General features: G+C 43.2%; 1 protein-coding gene across 1 annotated transcript in view; it reads right to left on the reverse strand.

Annotated features, from left to right (window-relative positions):
- CATSPERB (catsper channel auxiliary subunit beta) overlaps positions 1–21031 on the reverse strand; it is a 102935-nt gene that overhangs the window by 39028 nt on the left and 42876 nt on the right. The window contains exons 14-19 of the mRNA XM_048852691.1: positions 19070–19214; positions 18165–18316; positions 16705–16859; positions 14555–14748; positions 4925–5278; positions 7–146 (exon numbers count right to left, since the gene is read on the reverse strand). Of these exons, the coding sequence (XP_048708648.1) occupies positions 7–146; positions 4925–5278; positions 14555–14748; positions 16705–16859; positions 18165–18316; positions 19070–19214 (1140 nt within the window). The remainder of the gene's footprint in view (positions 1–6; positions 147–4924; positions 5279–14554; positions 14749–16704; positions 16860–18164; positions 18317–19069; positions 19215–21031) is intronic.

Raw genomic sequence — 21031 nt, forward strand, 5'->3', positions numbered from 1 at the left:
TCTTACTTGTTTGAAAAAACTGTTAGTGACAGAGAATTTCATCGTGTAACTATCAGTGTCATCCCAGTAATCGTTTGTCTTCACTTTAAATAGGGATGGATTTCCAACTACTAGCTTCATTAGTGGCATGTGAAAGACTGGATAGTCTGTGAAATCAAGCACAGAAATGAAGATCATAATTACTTGAAGCCACGTGCTCCCTTACTATAGGAAAACTCAATTGAGGAACAATTAAGCCCAAGACTCAAAGTTTGAACTCGGAGTTGCCACCTAATGCTCCACTCAAAGGGAAGAGATTTGTGTCCATATGGAGTGAACAGGGAAGAGTTATCCCCTACTCACAGCTCTGTATGTTCTCTTCCTCAACATTAGGAGTTGCTTCTTAATTTGGCCGAACAGCTCAACTAACCTGTTACTGTAATGTGTCTTCACACAGATGAGTGCAGATTTTTGTGGGAACCATATCTCAGAATTTCCTGACTTTTTCCTCTCTGGCCTCCCTGCATCTCATCCCACTCTTTCCAGTCTGGGCTGCTGTTTAAATCATCTTCCTGTCTCACCATTCGATCATGTCACTCCCATTGTCTTTGAATCAGACTTCCTCTCACAATCTAGCTTCTCACCCTCATTCTCAGTGCTCTGGCACAATTCTATGCTGGCCTGTATCTCGGCTCTCATTTCTCACCAATATCGTTACCCTCAGCAATGCAGCTTTGGTATACTTCACCCACCTTGGCCTTTGCACCTTTTTCCATGCCACCTCTTATCTTAGAATATCATGCTTCTTGTTATTTTCCAAACAATCATTCTTCATTCCATTTCTTTGTTAAAACAGAATTCTGCCACAAAGCTTACCAACATTAATCCATCAATGCAATATGTGTGTGTTAAAAGGAAGAACTCTGCATCACTTTGAAATTTGACCATCCTCTGCTAATATATTGCACTATGATGGGATTTTCAAAAGCACCTAAGTAATTTAGGAGCACAAGTCTCATTAAATTTTCCAATGGGACCTGTATATCTCTCGGATGCTTTGGAAAATCCCACCGGATGTTACGTACCCCTAATTAGGATGTAAAATCCTTGCCTAGGTACTGTGCTGCTCTTTGTTTTGTACATCATCAACCACATTATCATATGGTTAAAATTTTCAACCTGGGATTGAATTGCAGATTTAGGGTCAAATCCTGTTATGAAATACACCCATGCAACTCCATTCACTTACATAGGCATGTATGGGAGAGATCTATACCGGGGATTCTGATAGTTATTTTTTAATGGCTTGAGCTGGCAAACATTTATATATGTAAGTAACTTTATTTATGTGAGGACGCTCTTCACATGACTGAAGCTACTTCATGTGCAGGAACCAGTCCTAAAGTACTGACACTAATTTTCTAACACTCTCATCAATGGTTAATTTTCTTTGATTCTTACTGGGCATCAAAAGGCAGCTAGTCCCTGAGGATAGACTATGCCCAGCTCCCTTGGACTAAGAAGGTGAGTCTAATGTACCCAGTTAAAGAGGGCTGAGCTACCCCTGTACCTATAAAGGGTTGGTAGTGGGCAGGAAGAGGAGGGATTGATTGACACAGGCTGTGCCTGGGGAGGGAGAGCCACACTGGAATACAGAAAAAAGAAAAGGAGTACTTCTGGCATCTTAGAGACTAACCAATTTATTTGAGCATAAGCTTTCGTGAGCTAATGCTCAAATAAACTGGTTAGTCTCTAAGGTGCCACAAGTATCTCCTCACTATATTTTCTACTGAATGCATCTGATGAAGTGAGCTGTAGCTCACGAAAGCTTATGCTCAAATACATTGGTTAGTCTCTAAGGTGCCACAAGTACTCCTTTTCTTTTTGCGAATACAAACTAACACAGCTGCTACTCTGAAAACTGGAATACAGCTAACTCCTGGTAGGTACCCTGGAACAAAGTGGGGGTTGGTGCCCTGAGGCTGCTCAGAACTGAGAGCCTGACAGAGGGCCCTGAGAGGGGTGGAGCAGCAACCTGAAAAAAAAGACTGAATTAAAATTGTTTTTCTGTTTATTTGATGGTTTCTATTAAGAAAGTAAGCCTCCTTGCAAGACAATGGGCATGGCAGCATATATTTTGGAGGTGGGGAGAAGCCTGGCCCAGCGACACTGGGGATTAATACAAAAGTGGAAAAATCACCCATACTGTACTATTTACATGAAAAACTGTGTTTAATCATTCTGGCCCCTGGCACTTCATGTTCTCTTTCCTGTTATTATTGTATTCCATTGGTTTGATTTAGTCATACATCTATTTGGCCAACTATTTTAAAAGTACGGTCCAAAAGTCAGGGTATCATCTGGTGCTTATATGTAATTGAAAAATCAATGAAAACACATTTTAAAAGAAAAAAAATCAGCTTCACCTTTGCATTAAATTTCTTCAACCATATTTCTCCAAGCATGTCAAAAGCTACTTGTCTTTGCTGAGAACAGAGGGCCAGATCCAATGTTCACTAAGTCAGTGGAAAGACTGCCATTGACTTAATGAAATTTGGATCATGCCTTAAGTCCATAGTGTGACATTGCACTCCATTTGCTTTATGAAAATATGCTTATGAATGTGAATATAATATAACTGGAATATGCTTTATGCAAAAGGCCTCTTGTAAGGTATCATTACAAAGCTGATAATCTGCTGAGTGTGTTCATCCTAGTTGTATGCATGTATCATTCTTGTACCTGAATCTTGAAATATGAAGTATAACTCTGAGGTCCTATTGTAATTATACAAAGTGTGGGCCATCAATGGTGGTTTAGAATCTTGATGGCTCCCATTGACTAGGACAATTGGTTGTAAATGGCTTATTTACCTGCAAGCCTTCCTGTGTATATTTGAGCCAGCCCATGGGTCATGAAGAATGAGGTCTCACAGGGACATGTGATCATGTCAGCTGATAATGAAATCCATCTTAAATCTAGTACTTTTCCATTTAGAAGGAGGGGTGGAGACTCAGAGACAAAATATTCCCACCTTGTGCCAAAGCTATAAAAAGGGGTGGAGCAGGACAAAGGGAGGGCCAGTCATGAGAAAACCCCTAGTTAACACCTAAGATGTCTGCTGGAACTAACAAGGACTGTACCAGGGGAAAGGATTGGGCCCAGACTACGAAGAAGTCTAGTCTGTGAAAGAAGCTTATTGGAACATCTCTGAGAGCAAGATATTACCTGTAATCAGTTTCTTAATGTATTAGGCTTAGACTTGCATGTTTTTGCTTTATTTTGCTTGGTAACTTACTTTGTTCTGTCTGTTCTTACTTGGAACCACTTAAACCAGAGGTGGGCCACATCCGGCCCACAGGACCCTCCTGCCCGGTCCCTGAGCTCCTGGCCCGGGAGGCTACCCCCGGCCCCTCCCCTGCTGTCCCTCCCTCCCCTGCAGCCATGCGGCCAGTGCAACGCTCTGGGCGGCTGGGCAGCGTGGTTGCAGAGCGCGGCCTGACCCGGTGCTCCGGGTGGCGCGGCTGTAGCGCCACCGGCCACTGGTGCTCCAGGCAGCACAGTAAGGGGGCAGGGAGCGGGGGAGTTGGATAGAGGGCAGGGAAGTTTGGGGGGTGGTCAGGAGCCGGGAGTGTGGATAGGAGTCAGGGTGGTCAGAGGGGAACAGGGGGGTTGAATGGGGGCAGGGGTCCTGGAGGGGGGGCAACCAGGAAGGGGGGGGTTGGATGGGGCGGCAGGGGGCAGTCAGGGGCAGGGGTTCCGCGGGCGGTCAGGGGACAGGGAGAAGGGGTGGTTGGATGGGGCAGGGATCCCGGGGGGACAAGTCAGGAATGAGAAGGGGGGTTGGATTGGGTGGCAGGGGGCAGTCAGGCGTGGGGGGTCCAGAGTGGTCGGGGACAAGGGGTGGTGGAGGGGGTAGGAGTCCTGGGGGGGGCCGACAGGGGGGTTGGATGGGGCAGGAGTCCCGGGGGGGGCCATGAGGGGGCAAGAAGCGGAGAGGGGGGGAAATTGGATAGGAGGCGGCGGCTGGGCCATGCCTGGCTGTTTGGGGAGACATAGCCTCCCCTAACCGGCCCTCCATACAATTTTGGAAACACAATGTGGCCCTCAGGCCAAAAAGTTTGTCTGCCCCTGACTTAAATCCTACTTTTTTATACTTAATAAAATCACTTTTGTTTATTAGTAAACCCAGAAAAAGTGATTAATACCTTTGGGAGCAAACAGATGTGCATATCTCTCCATCAGTTTTATAGAAGGCGGACAATTTATGAGTTTACCCTGTATAAGCTTTATTCAGAGTGAAATGGATTTATTTTGGGTTTGGATCCTATTGGAAGCTGGGTGCTGGAATCAGGTAACCTGCAGAGCTGTTTTCACTTAAAGCCTACAGCTTTGGGGGTGTGGCCCGGACCCTGGCTCTGTGTTGCAGCAGGCTAGCTTGTCTGGTTCCACAAGGCGGGGTTCTGGAGTCCCAAGCTGGCAGGGAAAACAGGCTCAGAGGTAATTTTAGCACATCAGGTGACAGTCTCAAGGGGTCTCTGGGACCGAACCCTTCACATATAAGAAGTTTTAAGTTTTAAAATTAACGCAGTCATGAGTGCAAAGCAAAACCATCTGTCAAAATGTTGTAAATGTTACAATGGCCATACTAAGGTGCTTGGCTTTGGGTGTGAGGAGAGAGTGGAGGTAAATAGAATATGGTTCAAAAATTTCTTTTTGTCCAAAAACCACCATGTATAATTTCAGTTTATAATTCCACCAAGTGGCAGGGGCTTGAAATGTAGGACATTGTCTTCATTGGAGTTACTCCAAATTTACATCTAACTGAAATCAGTATCTGGCCATTATCATGTAAAATTCACCCAAACCAGCCTCATATCTATTTTACATTTTGTGTTCAGACTATAGAGCTCAAGAAATAAAAACAAAATTCAAAATGTCTCACCTGTATCAACAGGGGTTACTCTGAATCCAAAATTGAAGGTTTGGGTAAGATCCAAGTATTTAATGGCATTCAGTGGTAGATTATCATCAAGCTCTCGTACCCAGTATCTACAGGTGCCTACTATAATCTTCCATTTTCTTCCATTCGTAGTGCCAAAGTCATATACAAACCACATGGCTGACCCAAAGGTTCTGTTGAAAGGCACTCTCTCAGGCATGGTAGCATCTGCCAAAGCAGTCAGATTATCCAGAACTTCAACAATCAGGAAGCTGCTAAAGCCAGGAATCACCACAGTCTTCTCAATATCAGAAGATTTAAATGGAGTAGTAACAACCTTCGGCCTACCATTATAATCTAAATTAAGAAAACAGAATAATTACATTTTCTGTTCAGTAACTTTTAGTATGCAAATCTAGGCCCAGATTATGGCACCCTTAGGCCTGGTCTACACTACGAGTTTATGTTGGATTTAGCAGCGTTAAATCCGAATTAACCCTGCACCTGTCCACAAAACGAAGCCATTTTTTCGACATAAAGGGCTCTTAAAACCGATTTCTGTACTCCTCCCCAACGAGGGGATTAGCGCTGAAATTGACATCGTCGTTTCGAATTAGGGTTAGTGTGGATGCAATTCGAAGGTATTGGCCTCCGGGAGCTATTCCACAGTGCACCATTGTGACCGCTCTGGACAGTACTCTGAACTCGGATGCACTAGCCAGGTGTACAGGAAAAGCCCCGGGAACATTTGAATCTCATTTCCTGTTTGGCCAGGCGAGCTCATCAGTACAGGTGACCATGCAGTCCCAGAATCGAAAAAGAGCTCCAGCATGGACCGAATGGGAGGTACTGGATCTGATCGCTGTATGGGGAGAGGAATCCGTGCTATCAGAACTACGTTCCAAAAGACAAAATGCCAAAACATTTCAAAAAATCTCAGAGGCCATGAGGGACAGAGGTTACATCAGGGATGTAACACATTGCAGTGTGAAACTTAAGGAGCTCAGACAAGCGTACCAGAAAACCAAAGAATCAAATGGATGCTCCGGGTCAGAGCCCCAGACATGCCACTTCTACGCTGAGCTGCATGCAATTCCAGGGGGGGCCGCCACCATTACTCCACTCCTGTCTGTGGACTCCGATGATGGGGTACTCTCCACCATGGCTGAGGATTTTGCAGATGGGGAAGATGAGGAGGAGGAGGACAAGCTTGGGGAGAGCACACAGCACACTGTTCTCTCCGACAGCCAGGATCTTTTTATCACCCTGACTGAAATACTCTCCCAACCCAACGAAGCCGGAGAAGGGACCTCTGGTGAGTGTACCTTTTTAAATACAATACATGTTATAAAAGCAAGCGTTTTTTAATGATTAAGTAGCCCTGAGGACTTGGGAAGCATTCATGGCCAGTACTGCTACTGGAAAGTCTGTTAACGTGTCTGGGGATGGAGCAGAAATCTTCCAGGGACATCTCCATGAAGCTCTCCTGGAGGTAATTTAAAAGACTTTGCAGAAGGTTTCTGGGAAGAGCAGCCTTATTCCGTCCTTCATGGTAGGACACTTTATCACGCCATGCTAGTAACAAGTAATCTGGTATCATTGCATGACAAAGCCTGGCAGCGTATGGTCCCGGTGTTTGCTGGCATTCAAGCAACATCCATTCTTTATCTCTCTGTGTTATCCTCAGGAGAGAGATATCGTTCATGGTAACCTGGTTGAAATAGGGGAATTTGATTAAGGGGACATTCAGAGGTGCCCATTCCTACTGGGCTGTTTGCCTGTGGCTGAAAAGAAATCCTCCCAGCAGTTAGCCACGCAGTGGGGGGGGGGCATTGGCGCTGAGCTGTTTGCGTTTGGCTAGCAGGGATCTTCCCCGATACCAGCCAGGTGGTGGGGGAAGGGGAAAAGCAATCATCCCAGAGAATTGGATGGGGCAAGGGAGTTAGTTTGGTTTCTGCTGCTGCACGTTAACAGGAAAACTGCAGCACTAAATGGCCAACTCAACGGGCTTTGCTTGGTATGGGAAAGGAGGGGGCTGCTGTTATGAAGGTTGCAGAAGCCGAAAGACTATGGCTTACCATGGCCGCCTGCAAGCCAAATTCTGTTGCCCGGCCCTGCGTGTGTGATCTCTAACACCAAAGCCGCAGGCACTCAATATAAGATGCAAAATGCGACCTTGTATCAAAATCACATGTGCTATGTAATGTGAATAGCGTTGTTCACCGTGAAAGAGTATAGCCATTGTTCTGTAAAATGTATCTTTTAAAATACTTCACTCCCTTTTTTCCTCCAGTAGCTGCAAATGTTTCAAGCCTCCCTCCTCTGTCCCAAAGCCTATCCCAGATAAGGCAGCGAAAAAAAACGCAAGCGCGATGACATATTCTCTGAGCTCACGCAGTTGTCCGGCACTGACAGAGCTGTGTGGAGGGACACAATAGCAGAGTACAGGATGGTGGTCTATGAACGTGAGGAAAGGTGGCAGCAGGAAGATCAGAGGAGGCATGAGGAAATGCTGGGGCTACTGTGGGATCAAACGGACATACTCCGGCGTCTGGTGGACGTTCATGAATGGCAGCAGGATCACAGACTGCTGCTGCAGCCCCTGCTTAACTGCCCTCCCTCCTCCCCAAGTTCCATAGCCTCCTCACCCAGACACCCAAGAACGCGGGGTGGGAGGCTCCAGGCACCCAAACACTCCACCGCAGGGGACAGCCCAAGCAACAGAAGGCTGGCATTCAACAAGTTTTAAAGTGGCCTTTTCCTTCCCTCCTACCCCCCTCCCACACCCCACCCAGGCTACCTTGTGAGTTATCTCTCTATTTTTATAATCAATTAATAAAGAATACATGTTTTTTAAATCATAGTGACTTTATTTCCTTTGCAAGCAAGCTGTGATCAAAGGGGGGTGGCTTACAGGGAATTTAGAGGCAACTAAGGGGGCGGGTTTTCATCAAGCAGAAACAAACAGAAGTGTCACACAGTATCCTGGCCAGTCATGAAACTGATTTTCAAAGCTTCTTTGATGCGCACCGCTTCCTGCTATGCTCTTCTAACCGCCCTGGTGTCTGGCTGCACGTATTCAGCGGCCAGGCGATTTGCATCAACCTCCCATCCAGCCATAAATGTCTCCCCCTTATTCTCACAGAGATTGTGGAGCACACAGCAAGCAGCAATAACAATGGGAATATTGGTTTCACTGAGGTCTAACTGAGTCAGTAAACTGCACCAGCAACCCTTTAAACATCCAAATGCACACTCTACCACCATTCTGCACTTGCTCAGCCTACAGTTGAACAGCTCCTGACTACTGTCCAGGGTGCCTGTGTACGGCTTCATGAGCCAGAGCATTAAGGGTTAGGCTGGGTCCCCAAGGATAACTATAGGCATTTCAACATCCCCAACAGTTATTTTCTGGTTTGGGAAGTAAATCCCTTCCTGCAGCCATTTAAACAGACCAGAGTTCCTGAAGACGTGAGCGTCATGAACCTTTCCCGGCCATCGCACGTTGATGTTGGTGAAACGTCCCTTGTGATCCATCAGTGCTTGCAGCACTATTGGAAAGTACCCCTTGCGGTTTATATACTCGGCGGCGTGGTGCTCCGGTGCCAAGATAGGGATATGGGTTCCGTCTATGGCCCCACCACAGTTAGGGAATCCCATTGCAGCAAAGCCATCCTCTATGGCCTGCACATTTCCCAGAGTCACTACCTTTGATAGCAGCAGCTCAATAATTGCGTTGGCTACTTGCATCACAGCAACCCCCACAGTAGATTTGCCCACTCCAAATTGATTCCCGATTGACTGGTAGCTGTCTGGCGTTGCAAGCTTGAACAGGGCTATTGCCACTCACTTGTGAACTGTGAGGGCTGCTCTCTCATCTTGGTATTCTTGTGCTTCAGGGCAGGGGAAAGCAAGTCACAAAGTTCCATGAAAGTGCTCTTACACATGCAAAAGTTTTGGAGCCACTGGGAATCATCCCAGACCTGCAACACTATATGGTCCCACCACTCTGTGCTTGTTTCCCGGGCCCAGGATTGGCGTTCCATGGCATGAGCCTGCCCCATTAACACCATGATCTCCAAATTGCGGGGGAACGCAGTTTTAGAGAAAAGTGTGTTCATGTCCTCATCACCATGCTGCCGTCGCCTCCTCGCCTGGTTTTTCAGGTGCTGGTTCTGCATACACTGCACGATAATGTGCGAGGTGTTTACAATGGTCATAACTGCTGCGGTGAGCTGAACGGGCTCCATGCTTGCTGTGCTATTGCATCTACTCCTGCTTGGGCAATCCAGGGAAAAGGGTGCGGAACGATTGTTTGCCATTGCTCTGATGGAGTGAGGGGCGACTGACAACATGGCTTACAGGGTTGGCTTATAGGGTATTAAAATCAACAGAGGGGGTGGCTTTGCGAGAAACAGAATGGCCCCCTCAAGGATAGAACTCAAAACCTCAAGGATAGAACTCAAAACTGGGTTTAGCAGGCCGTTGATTTCACAGAAGGAGGGAGGAGAAAATGAATACAAAACAAATCTGGTCTATTTCTTGTTTTGATCCACTTCATCTATCTTTATACATCTTGCTGGCAGCAGACTGTGCAGTACGACCGCTAGCCATCGTTATCTCCTGGGTGCTCGGCAGAAGACGGTGCAGTATGACTGCTGGCCATTGTCTTCTGCTGGCTTCAGATTAAAAGACAGTGCACTGCCAGTAGGACTGAATCGCCATGAGACGAAACTTAAAAGGGAAATGACCTGGCTGAGTCACTCCCATGTTTGCCCAGGCGCCCGACCTCATTGAGGTTGGTTAAAAGAGCACCCAGGACTACGTCGACGACGGCTACCAGTCATACTGCACTGTCTGCTGCCAAAAGGCAATAAACTGCTGCTGTGTAGCAATGCAATACCACATCTGCCAGCACCCAGGAGACCTACGGTGACGGTTAGCTGAGCGGGCTCCATGCTTGCCGTGGTATGGCGTCTGCACAGATAACTCAAGAAAAAAGGCGCAAAACGATTGTCTGACCTTGCTTTCATGGAGGGAGGGAGGGAGAGAAGGGGGGCCTGACGATATGTACCCAGAACCACCTGCGACAATGTTTTAGCCCCATCAGGCATTGGGATTTCTACCCAGAATTCAAATGGGCGGTGGAGACTGCGGGAACTGTGGGATAGCTACCCACAGTGCAACGCTCCGGAAGTCGACGGTTTCCTCGGTACTGTGGACACACTTCGCCGACTACATGCACTTAGAGCATTTGTGTGGAGACACACACTATCGACTGTATAAAAACACTTTCTACAAAACCGACTTCTATAAATTCAACCTAATTTCGTAGTGTAGACAAGACCTTATTCAAATTGAGCAGTACCTTATTCCTTCACTGGTATGTCCATATGTAAATTAACATATTATTCAGTGTGACTCATGGTGTCAGAATCTGGCTCGTAATTTCAATAAAGAATGCTCATAAGTAATAGTTTAGAAATAAAACCTCATATTGGATTTCAAACATCTGTGTTAGTTATAACTGTGACACATTTTATTAAACATAGGCTCTGATCGTGTGAAATGCCGTGTGCCTCCTCTTACCATGACATAAGAACTGCACTACCAATTCTACTCCAGCATGGGGTTTTGATACTGAGGAAATCCTTGGGTGGTTTGTGTACAGCAGCAGGAGGCAGCATCCAGCCCTAGGTTTACAGAAGGGCATTTTTGGGTGGGTGAATTTTCAGCTTTCAGTATTGATACAAATGACCATTTCTGGAATAAGTTTAAGGGTGGCAATACACTCTCTTTCAGTGGCACCATTTCAATTGCTTATAATTTATTGTATATAAAATTTCTTTAAGTATGTCATAGTCATTTTTCCTCTTGGAAAACTAAGTCTATGGCATTTCTTAAAAAAACAAAACAAAAAACCCCCCATTTTGAGTGGAGTTCAAGCTAGACTCCATTAAAAAATTATATATCTATATTAAAAAAAACAGACACTTTTTTCATGCTTGTATAACTCCAGGGCAGCTCTTCTGAACTGGTTGTAAAATTTCAGTTTCAGCCGGAGGCTGAGAAAAAAACATGTGGACTTACAGACTCAAAGGAAGTCTTTAGAGGGAGTGAAAATTGGGGTTTAGAATACAATGGCTTTTCAAAATATGTTAATGATGGATGTAATATTGCTCATTTGGCTACTCTGAAAGAAAAATGAGGAAGTCTGCAAACAACTCACAATTCTCAGCACGTTTGTGCTTGTAACACTCTCTTCCTCCACTCTTTATATGTCACTTGTCTCCTTAGATCTTCAGGGTTTATATATCTTCATATGTGTTTGTATATCATCTAGCACTATGGGGCCTTTGGACACTATGTAATATAAGCATTACATATGAATATTTCTTACCAATAATTAACAATGAAGGAAGAGAAAATTGTCTCAAATTTTGTTAAAATACAGTTCTGATTTCATTGTTAAATAATGGGTATATATACTTTTGTTCTTCTTGAGTGATGCACATGTGCATACCATATCTGAGTCCTAACAGCGTTCACCATCACCAGAGCCTAAGAAGAGGCATAAGAAGCAGGGGAGATTGTTGGCACTAAGGTCTACTAGGCATGGGGATAAGAGTAGAGTGCAGTCTAAGTACTCCTCTGCTTTGGTACCGCAGAAGATGGAACCATTGATTCTGGTGCCTAGGGGGGTGCCATCAAGTCCGAAGCCAGAAGGAACTCCTTCCACATCCGTGGCACCACACTCTGACACTATCTCAGTACCGGCCATGCCGGAGGCATTTGTGGTTGCCAGGGATCTCCTGATCCTGTCGGTGCCAATATTGCCAGCAGTACAAGAGCCAGTGCTATTGGTGCTGGTGGACACAGGAGAACTAGCAGGATCATTACAGAGCGCGGTACCATGCCAGCCTCATGTACCCCGGATGGCTCTTACTTTGGTACTGTGAATGAGAAAATCCATGATGCTCACTTCTCTATGGACCTCTCCTCCTCTGCACCAATTGCTGGCACCATCTGGAATGGCACCTTTGTGGTCAGCGAAAGGAGAGTCATTTTCTTCCAAATTAGAGGCTGGGTCTTACATTTCCCATTCTCAGAGCTGCTCCTGCTCCCCCTCCTCTAGATGTTTCCACCCTTCCTTGCTACACGGGTCCTGAATTCTCCAAGTTAAAGGATTTGGCCCTAAACAGTAAGCTCTTTGGGGCAGGAACTATCATTTATTTTGTATTTACACAGAGCCTTGCAGAAAGTAGCTCAGTGAGGTTGGTGCTTTTAGGTGCTACCACACTATAAATGTTAATTAATAATAAACCCATATAATTGTCCCCCAACTTTTCTATGGAAGGCAGATATGTAAGTAATGAAGTAAGTTATCAGAGAAGGCAGATGGAATTTAAAAGTTGATAACTTGAAATAAAAGTGAAACTAGCAAGTTATAAATTATTTTTTTAATCCTATTAACTAGAAATACCACTATTAGAGAACATTAATGTATGGAGTTTTGGGGCAGAGAATAGAGTAATGCAATTTGAAATCGTCACCTGTCTGATATTCAGACATTTCAGATTTTGGAAAAGAAAGGAGATGTTATTTACCTGTACAGCAACTGGAGTTCTTCAAGATGCATTGTCTCTATGAGTGTTCTGCTTCAGATGTGCATGCACCCAGTATGCCTGTGGTCGGAGATTTTTGCCAGGAATAACTAACTGTTTGGTCCACACATGCATCCTAGTTATCATTGTGCTCCATTCCAAGGGTATAAAGGGCAGTGTGGCAGGACCAATCACCACTCCATCACAGTACCCAGCATAAGCTAGGGACTCTGAAGCAGAGGTGAAGGAAGATGGGTAGAAGAACATCAACAGGGACAAGACATCTTAAAGACTACCAGTTACTGTACAGGTAAACTCTCCGAGCAATTGTCCCTATGGATTTTCCACTGAAAGTGCCACCCAAGCAGTAAACTAATTATGGAGAGGGTGTTCAGCATCCTGTCTAGTACAAATGAAGTACTGCACTGCCAAAAGAGGATTCCAATCCAGAAGTCTCTAGACTTCTAGCCTACTGCCTCGAGAAGGTATGAATAGAGCCCCAAATAACCTCTTTACAAATATCTATAATAGAGATACTTTTCAACAAGGCTACAGATGTAGACCAAAGTCTAGTGGAGTGAGCTCTAAGAATAGTCTGGGTGGGGAGGGGTCTAATGTCATGATTTTATAACATGTTCTTATTCACCCTGAAACCAAGTTCAATACTCTGAGTGGAAACAGGTGAACCTTTCTGCAAATGAAATAAAGAGCATCTGGGAGGTTCTTAAGGACTTTAGCCTTTTATTTCCAAAGACTAATACTCTCTAACGAGTGAAATCTTGCTTCTTCAAGATTGGCATGAAATTTAGAGTAAAATATTGGTCATTGAATGTCTTAATTAAGCTAGAATTTGGATACTATTTAGTCTTAGCTGACATAGTAGCTACTAGGAAAGATGTCTTCACTGCAAATGTAGGAAAGAACATCTTGCTAAAGCTTAAACAGGGGACTCAAGTGCTAGAAGGACCAAATTATGATCCCAAAGTACAGGTAATTTACCTTAATAGGAAAAAAAAGTTTCAGTAACCACTTGATAAACCTATGTCATTGTGCGAGGGAAAAAAAAAAATCAAGAAACCATCTAATGGAGGGGAAGCTGCTAATAGTTGCCAAATGCACTGTAATTGAACTCAGTGACAGCCCCCCATTTTTTAGGAATAAGTAATCTAAAACATGAGATAGCTGTGACTCAAGAGGAAGCAGACCAAATGTAGAACCTCTTTCATTTCCCTTGTAGAAGGTTTTCTGCTGTTAGAATGTCCTGTACTATAGAACCATGGAGACTGACATGAGGGCATTTGCTGTGGGTGGAATTGTTCATCCCTATCCTGCCTGGACACCCAAGACACCCTTTCTGACTGATAGTCTAGGAAGGGACTCCTAGGAAAATAAGGTAGTGTGTTCTCATCTCTGTGTTGTGAATCTGATAAGAGACATCAAATTCAAAAGTGGGGCATGCAGTAGAAGGCGGAGTAATTTGTGGTAAAGTCTAAGCTATGGTCAGTACTGAAGATTCAGTTGGTTTTGATGACAGTCTTGTGACTCATATTGACAGGTGCATGTCTCCTGACAAAAGAAGGGATTTCAATTCCTCTGGAGATCCTGGGGTAGAATAAATCTATCTGGTGCTGGTGTCAATTGAGGAGAAGGCACTTCTATATTAATCCTACATGAAAAGAGGTAGCTGGTACTGGTAGTGGAATCATTGATTTAGCCAATACTGAATAACTCTTAAGAACTGACCACTTTGCTGGTGCCCAGGACTTGCTTGCCTGTCAAAGCAAAGACAAGGACTCAGAGAAGAATTTGAGATATCTAGCCATGAAGAAATAGAAAAGAAATTCAGTTTTACACTTTTGGAGAACTAACCCCACTGAAATATGAATTCCTTTATCTGCAGGTTAAATATAGTGTACATTCAGACAGCTAGAATGGGTGATTTCTTTTTGTAAAAGGTCATATATAACAGGTTATCTTCCAAAAAAAAGGACCTCATTACTGTATAGAATCAATAGTATCTGTAACTTACGTTCAGGAACAAGCTGAAGCTTAACTTTGGTGATGTCTGGCGCCTTCAGTACACGTAAAGAATTACCTACAAAAGGGCTTCTACCTTCAGATTCAAAGGGAAACCTCCTCAGAATGTCTACGACGACAGAGGATAAATATTGTGGAGGATATCCATGATGGAAAACATTGACTATTGTAGCTGATCCGAATGGCCTACATGGGCAGGAAGCATATATTTGTTATGACATTAGACAATTTGCTAATTAAAGAATTTACACATGCTTAAGTCCAACCCTATTCACAATCCTACTTAAGCACATACATAAATCGAATTGACTTCAATAGGATTTAAGCATAAGTTTAGACAGTTAAGCATATGTTTAACCACCATTCCTGAATGGATATGCTTTCATGAACTGGGGTGCTAGTCAGGTCTATTCGAGTAGAAATTACCCATGTCTGTTTCCAGCACAAAGCCAGAACAGTTGGACTGTGTACAATGTTGGGTGCGAGTTGCAGAGATAGAATTCACTTCCTAACCTGCAGGCAGGCTGTGGAGCTCCAGTGCAACCCCTCTGAAGTTGATATTCCAGCCCATGGACTACAAAAGTCACTGCCACTCTGTTCCTCTTCTACTCGGTTCCTGCCTCTGGAGGACTTAGTGCAGAGGCTCTCTTACCATGGTATCCGTTTTCAATCACCATGTTGGTTTAACACACATGGTGCTAAAAATGCTGCCAGAGCCAGAGAAACATCTACACTAAGGTTCCCCGTGGCCCCAGCACTACTGCAGCTGAACTGGTCTTAGAAATGGTAGGAATTTTTTTGCAACAATTCCATAATGTAGACAAAGCTTGAAGTAAATTCTTGGTGCATCAGAAAGCTGCAGCTGAAAAAAATCAATCCAGATGCAAAGGGAGAGAAGAGTGAAAGAGGCTGTACTGATGATTTCTACTGTTATTTCTGAAGAAAGACAGGTGACTGCTGGCAAGGGTAGAGTGGGGAAGCTTGGTTTGCTGCAGAGCTCAAAGCATATTTAAAATATAACTGCTGATTGACACAGTTGATTTGTTTCTTTACCTATGCAGCCCTTTGCCTGTCTGCTGAGACAAGCAAAGAGTTGTACTGGTGGCGGTTTGTGTCAGGTGGGTGCCTGTTCATTAGTACTGCCACAATGTACTTCACACAGCAATCAGAAGGTAAGATTTAGCTCATTAGACAGAGAAACTGTCTCTAATGATATTGAATGCTCTAGTAGACATTTATATACAACACAAAGTCAACACAGAATTAGGTTATGACTGTCTGCTGCTGTGGAAATGAGGCACTGGGCTGAAGAAGCAGAACTGATGTAAACTGGCAGAGCAGTATTAGGACATTTTCATGAGCATTACATTCATTTACAAAATTTAAAACCAAAAATAACCAGAAGAAATACAGGAACTAGACCAAAATGAAGCTTTATGTGGTCTCAACTATCTCTAAAAACTCTTCACACCAGTGTTGGGCTGATTTAACACATGATGTTAGTGTACACAAGAAGGAAGTAAATAAAAAGCTGCAATAAATCCAAGCTCCATTAAGACACACACACACACAAATGTAAGGGCTAGATACTACAGTCCTAAATCAAATAAAACTACCATTGAACTCCCACTGGACTTACTCGTCTCCTAGTAAACACCACTTCCTTCATGACTCTGCTATTTTACCTAGACTGTTTGCTGCCATCGTTGCTTCATTGGACAATCAGAGGGCAAGTGGGTCAAATTTCCAATGTTTGCTGTTAGCCATCTGGCAAAGAAAGGCTTTCCAAAGGCCACTGAGCATCTATTAGACTTCAGTGCAAGCTTTGCTTGCAGTACACCAAGACTGGACCCATCCTTTGCAGAATGGAAAAAGTAAAAATTGACAGAAAAATCTATATTCAGCTAAAATCTGCCCTTGGTTATACCCAGGTAACCCTATTAAAGCCAGTAGGTTTGCAAAGTATGATTGAGGGCAACTCTTTGCCTAATGTTTACACGTTCCTAAAATGATATTTAAAACATTTTAATAAAATACAAACTATGAAAAAAAGTATTTAGCAATGCCCTTTTAAATGATTAAAACATGAAAATATTGAATGCTCTTTGATACTAATAATATATCAAGAGTTAATCTATTTACCAATATTGTAACACTTTGCCTTTGTGCAGATCAGAAAATCTTGACTTTCGAATATTTCTTGATTTTCCATTCAATGGGATATGTTCAAAAAATACCATTTGCTGTTCAGTGATGTATTGTGGAGACAATGGGCCATCAAAACCTATGTCATCCTCCTAGAATGAAGGGAAAATGTTGGTGATTATCCTTTTTCTTTTTATTCTTTGCCTAAACAATGTAAAATAGAAAATTGTGCTGATGCCTTGAAAACCGATTAAAGACAAATTAGTAAAATAAGCACATTTAAAATCTGTTTTTTCTCCCCACATAAAATGTTACAAATATTTTCTAACACCTACAGGACTTTCTAAAAATAGATACTACCCCATTAAAAAGGCAACAGTAACCAAGCTTAAGAGAGTGGTATTTGAGGTACAGCAGTCATTTCCTTTGCTAAGTAAAGGGAAAACTGCAGCATCTGAGATGTATAACTGTCTGCAAATGTTTTTAAATGGCAACAAAGGTATTTCTTTTGAGTTCACTGATTGTTTTTAAATAGTAAGAAAAAAACCCAGTAAGTACAAAGACTATATTATTGGACAATTACTTGTTGCCCATTTGATTTAATAGGTATTATGCCAAATTCTTACTGCATCATTATTAGCACCTATGGACCAGGGTCACATTTCCTGCAATATTTATAATTGAAATGTGATTATTTTTTTAGGTTAGCCATGTCGCTTAGGCCCATAGACTGATCAGATTTTACTTATGAGTGACTAAACTCCACTCAACCTCCTGCTTCTTATTCCCGCATCATGTACTTCTCTCTATTACTGTGAAAGAAAGCTCATTTCCTCATAGTTCTTACCTTCATACCTTCTCTTCTTTTGGTATTATTCAGTACATTATTCTGTCTCACCATATGCATGGGAATTGCTCTGCTCACTTAAGTAAAATGTTACTATTTAAACTCAAATTCTGCAAAGCATTGAGAAATAATTTGCGTGAAAGATACTATATAGAAAGAAATGCAATTTACCAGCACCTGCTCTATGTGTGAGCAGCACTGGGTGATTCAGCTCTCTTCCATTTAAGGTGAAATCCACTTGTGTGTGAAGGGCACACTCAAAGCCCTCTGCTCTATTCAAGCACAGCATTGCACCATCTGCTGGTAGGGAAATGCCTGTGCAAACTTGTGCTGATCCCACAGGATGGTCAGACGATGCTGTTTGAGATGGAATGGAGAGATGGACTACTAGATCCACACTCAGTTGTGCTCAGCGTAAAAGTAAGAAAGGTCTGTGACTTATTCCAGGTTGCGGACTAGAAATACCCAAACAGGCGCTGCACAGCATCCTTGCAGTTGTCCATCCACCTCCTCACATGAAACCCAGTTTCCTTGAACTTTGTGCACTGGGAAGGAGGAGTGGTTTTAAAAGTATTCTACAACAGTTTGATAATTTGGTTATACAACTAACCTGCATTAGAGTGATAACATCAAGCAGTCTTATTTCCAGACTATCAGAGACTGATTCATTCAGAGAAATTATATTTAAAGACCCCAAGTGGTCGTAGTACAAATTGAAAACATTGTGTGCTGATGTCGTAAGCTTGGTATATCTTTCTAAACCTACAGAGAAAGAACATAGGACAACAAGTTGAAAATAGGTTACCTGCACAAGCAAAACTTGGTAGCGTAGTGAGTTTAGGTTTATTGCAATAGGGCTGAAGGGTGCTGCTGGCTTCTGAGGGAGCTGTGATGGCTCAGGATGAAGCCTCTGGTTTCAAAAATCTTTGAAGAAACAAGCTTATGGTAAGTTAATAAATAAAAACTGTTTAGAGCAAAATCACAAACAAATGTAATTGAATGATTATCTCCTAAGGCACATACTATTTAAGGTCCTGATCCTGCACTGAGCACTGGGATAGGCCCTTGTGTCCATTATCGTCAAAGAGGCTCTGCCTGGGTCAAGGGATCCATGCATACATACTCATTGCAGGCTCAAAGCCCCAAGGCTCAGTCCTGCAATGAGTTAAGTCAATGACAAAACTCCCACTGACTTCTATCATAGTGTAGAGCATACCATTATTGATGCTCAGCCCAATCAGATTATCTGCTTTGCAGTTTTAGATGTGTATGTTAATGTTAGTAACACAAGTTTTCCAACCAAATGACAGTTCATTCAAAACTTAACAGAAGATATGAATTGAATACATTATTTTTTGTAGCAGTTTAAAAGATTTCTTGAATCCCATCAGCCAATGTACCGTAAAATAATGTAACAAAAAAATAGCTTTAATTGTTTTTTCTGGAGCATGGTTAGCAAAGCAGCTGCCCTGGGTCAGTTCCTGACCACTGCAGAACTAATTCTGAATTCCTCACCTGCCTTAGCAAAGAAGATGCTTCCCTTGTCTGTCACAAATGCAATTGAGTGACTATAAACACAAGTATTTGTTTTTATAACTATTTCATTCTCCAGAGTGATTAACAACATAAAAGTGTTGCCTCCATCCTCAGAAAACCAGACCTATGGAAAAGAAACAATTGTGACTGTTAAACTGCTATCTGCATTCACAGCTTAGAGCCAGAAGAGTTCCCAGAAGTTACCTACTACAGGACAGGCCTAACAAAGAAAATAACAGAACGCCACTAGCGGTCACCTTCAGCCCCCAACTAAAACCCCTCCAACGCATTATTAAGGATCTACAACCTATCCTAAAGGATGACCCAACACTCTCACAAGTCTTGGGAGACAGGCCAGTCCTTGCCTACAGACAGCCCCGCAACCTGAAGCAAATACTCACCAACAACCACATACCACACAACAGAACCACTAACCCAGGAACTTATCCTTGCAACAAAGCCCGTTGCCAATTGTGCCCACATATCTATTCAGGGGACACCATCACAGGGCCTAATAACATCAGCCACACTATCAGAGGCTCGTTCACCTGCACATCCACCAATGTGATATATGCCATCATGTGCCAGCAATGCCCCTCTGCCATGTACATTGGTCAAACTGGACAGTCTCTACGTAAAAGAATAAATGGACACAAATCAGATGTCAAGAATTATAACATTCATAAACCAGTCGGAGAACACTTCAATCTCTCTGGTCACGCAATCACAGACATGAAGGTCGCTATCTTAAAACAAAAAAACTTCAAATCCAGACTCCAGCGAGAAACTGCTGAATTGGAATTCATTTGCAAATTGGATACTATTAATTTAGGCTTAAATAGAGACTGGGAGTGGCTAAGTCATTATGCAAGGTAGCCTGTTTCCTCTTGTTTTTTCCTACCCCCCCCCCCCCCCCAGATGTTCTGGTTTAACTTGGATTTAAACTTGGAGAGTGGTCAGTTTAGATGAGCTATTACCAGCAGGAGAGTGAGTTTGTGTGTGTATGGGGGTGGGGGGGATGTGAGAAAACCTGGATCTATGCAGGAAATAGCCCGACTTGATTATGTAAAGAGTTGCCACTTTGGATGGGCTAGCACCAGCAGGAGAGTGAATTTGTGTGGGGGGGTGGAGGGTGAGAAAACCTGGCTTTGTGCTGGAAATGGCTCACCTGTTGATCACTTTAGATAAGCTATTACCAGCAGGACAGTGGGGTGGGAGGAGGTATTGTTTCATATTCTCTGTGTGTATATAAAGTCTGCTGCAGTTTCCACGGTATACATCTGATGAAGTGAGCTGTAGCTCACGAAAGCTCATGCTCAAATAAATTGGTTAGTCTCTAAGGTGCCACAAGTACTCCTTTTCTTTTTGCGAATACAGACTAACACGGCTGTTCCTCTGAAGCTTGTTCATAGAGTATTATAGAGACAGAATCTTTTTCAAATTAACGTTTGCTGGAAATAATCAAAGTAAACACCCCAGCCTCACAGTTATAAAAATGCAATACATTTTATTGCATGCATACATAAGTATTACAGAAATACCAAGCTGTCTCAATATCTACAACTTGATGTTTTTAGAAAATAACCCCTATCTGGCATTACAAGGTTTCCCTGTAACTAAAATTTGTTCATAATTAACTATAACTCACTACTTGAGTATTTCCTCCCTCCCGCCCCAATTAAAGGCCTATCCTTACTTAAGATGAGCAGTACCTCACTCCACAAAGTCACACGTGATTTAAATGAGACCATTCACAGACACTGTTCAGTGGTAGCAAGGGCTGCAGAATGAGGCCCTGTGAGAAAAGTTATTTCTTCCCACAGCTAGAAAATGCATGACAGTTTCTCATTTTGATCTTGCTTCTGCTGCAGTCGATAGGAGTTTTACAAAATTTCCTCAAGGGGAACAGAACTGGATCTTTCATTCCTAAAAATCACCACT

Source organism: Caretta caretta, chromosome 6, assembly GCF_965140235.1.
Source record: "Caretta caretta isolate rCarCar2 chromosome 6, rCarCar1.hap1, whole genome shotgun sequence".
Classification (NCBI taxonomy): Eukaryota; Metazoa; Chordata; order Testudines; family Cheloniidae; genus Caretta; species Caretta caretta.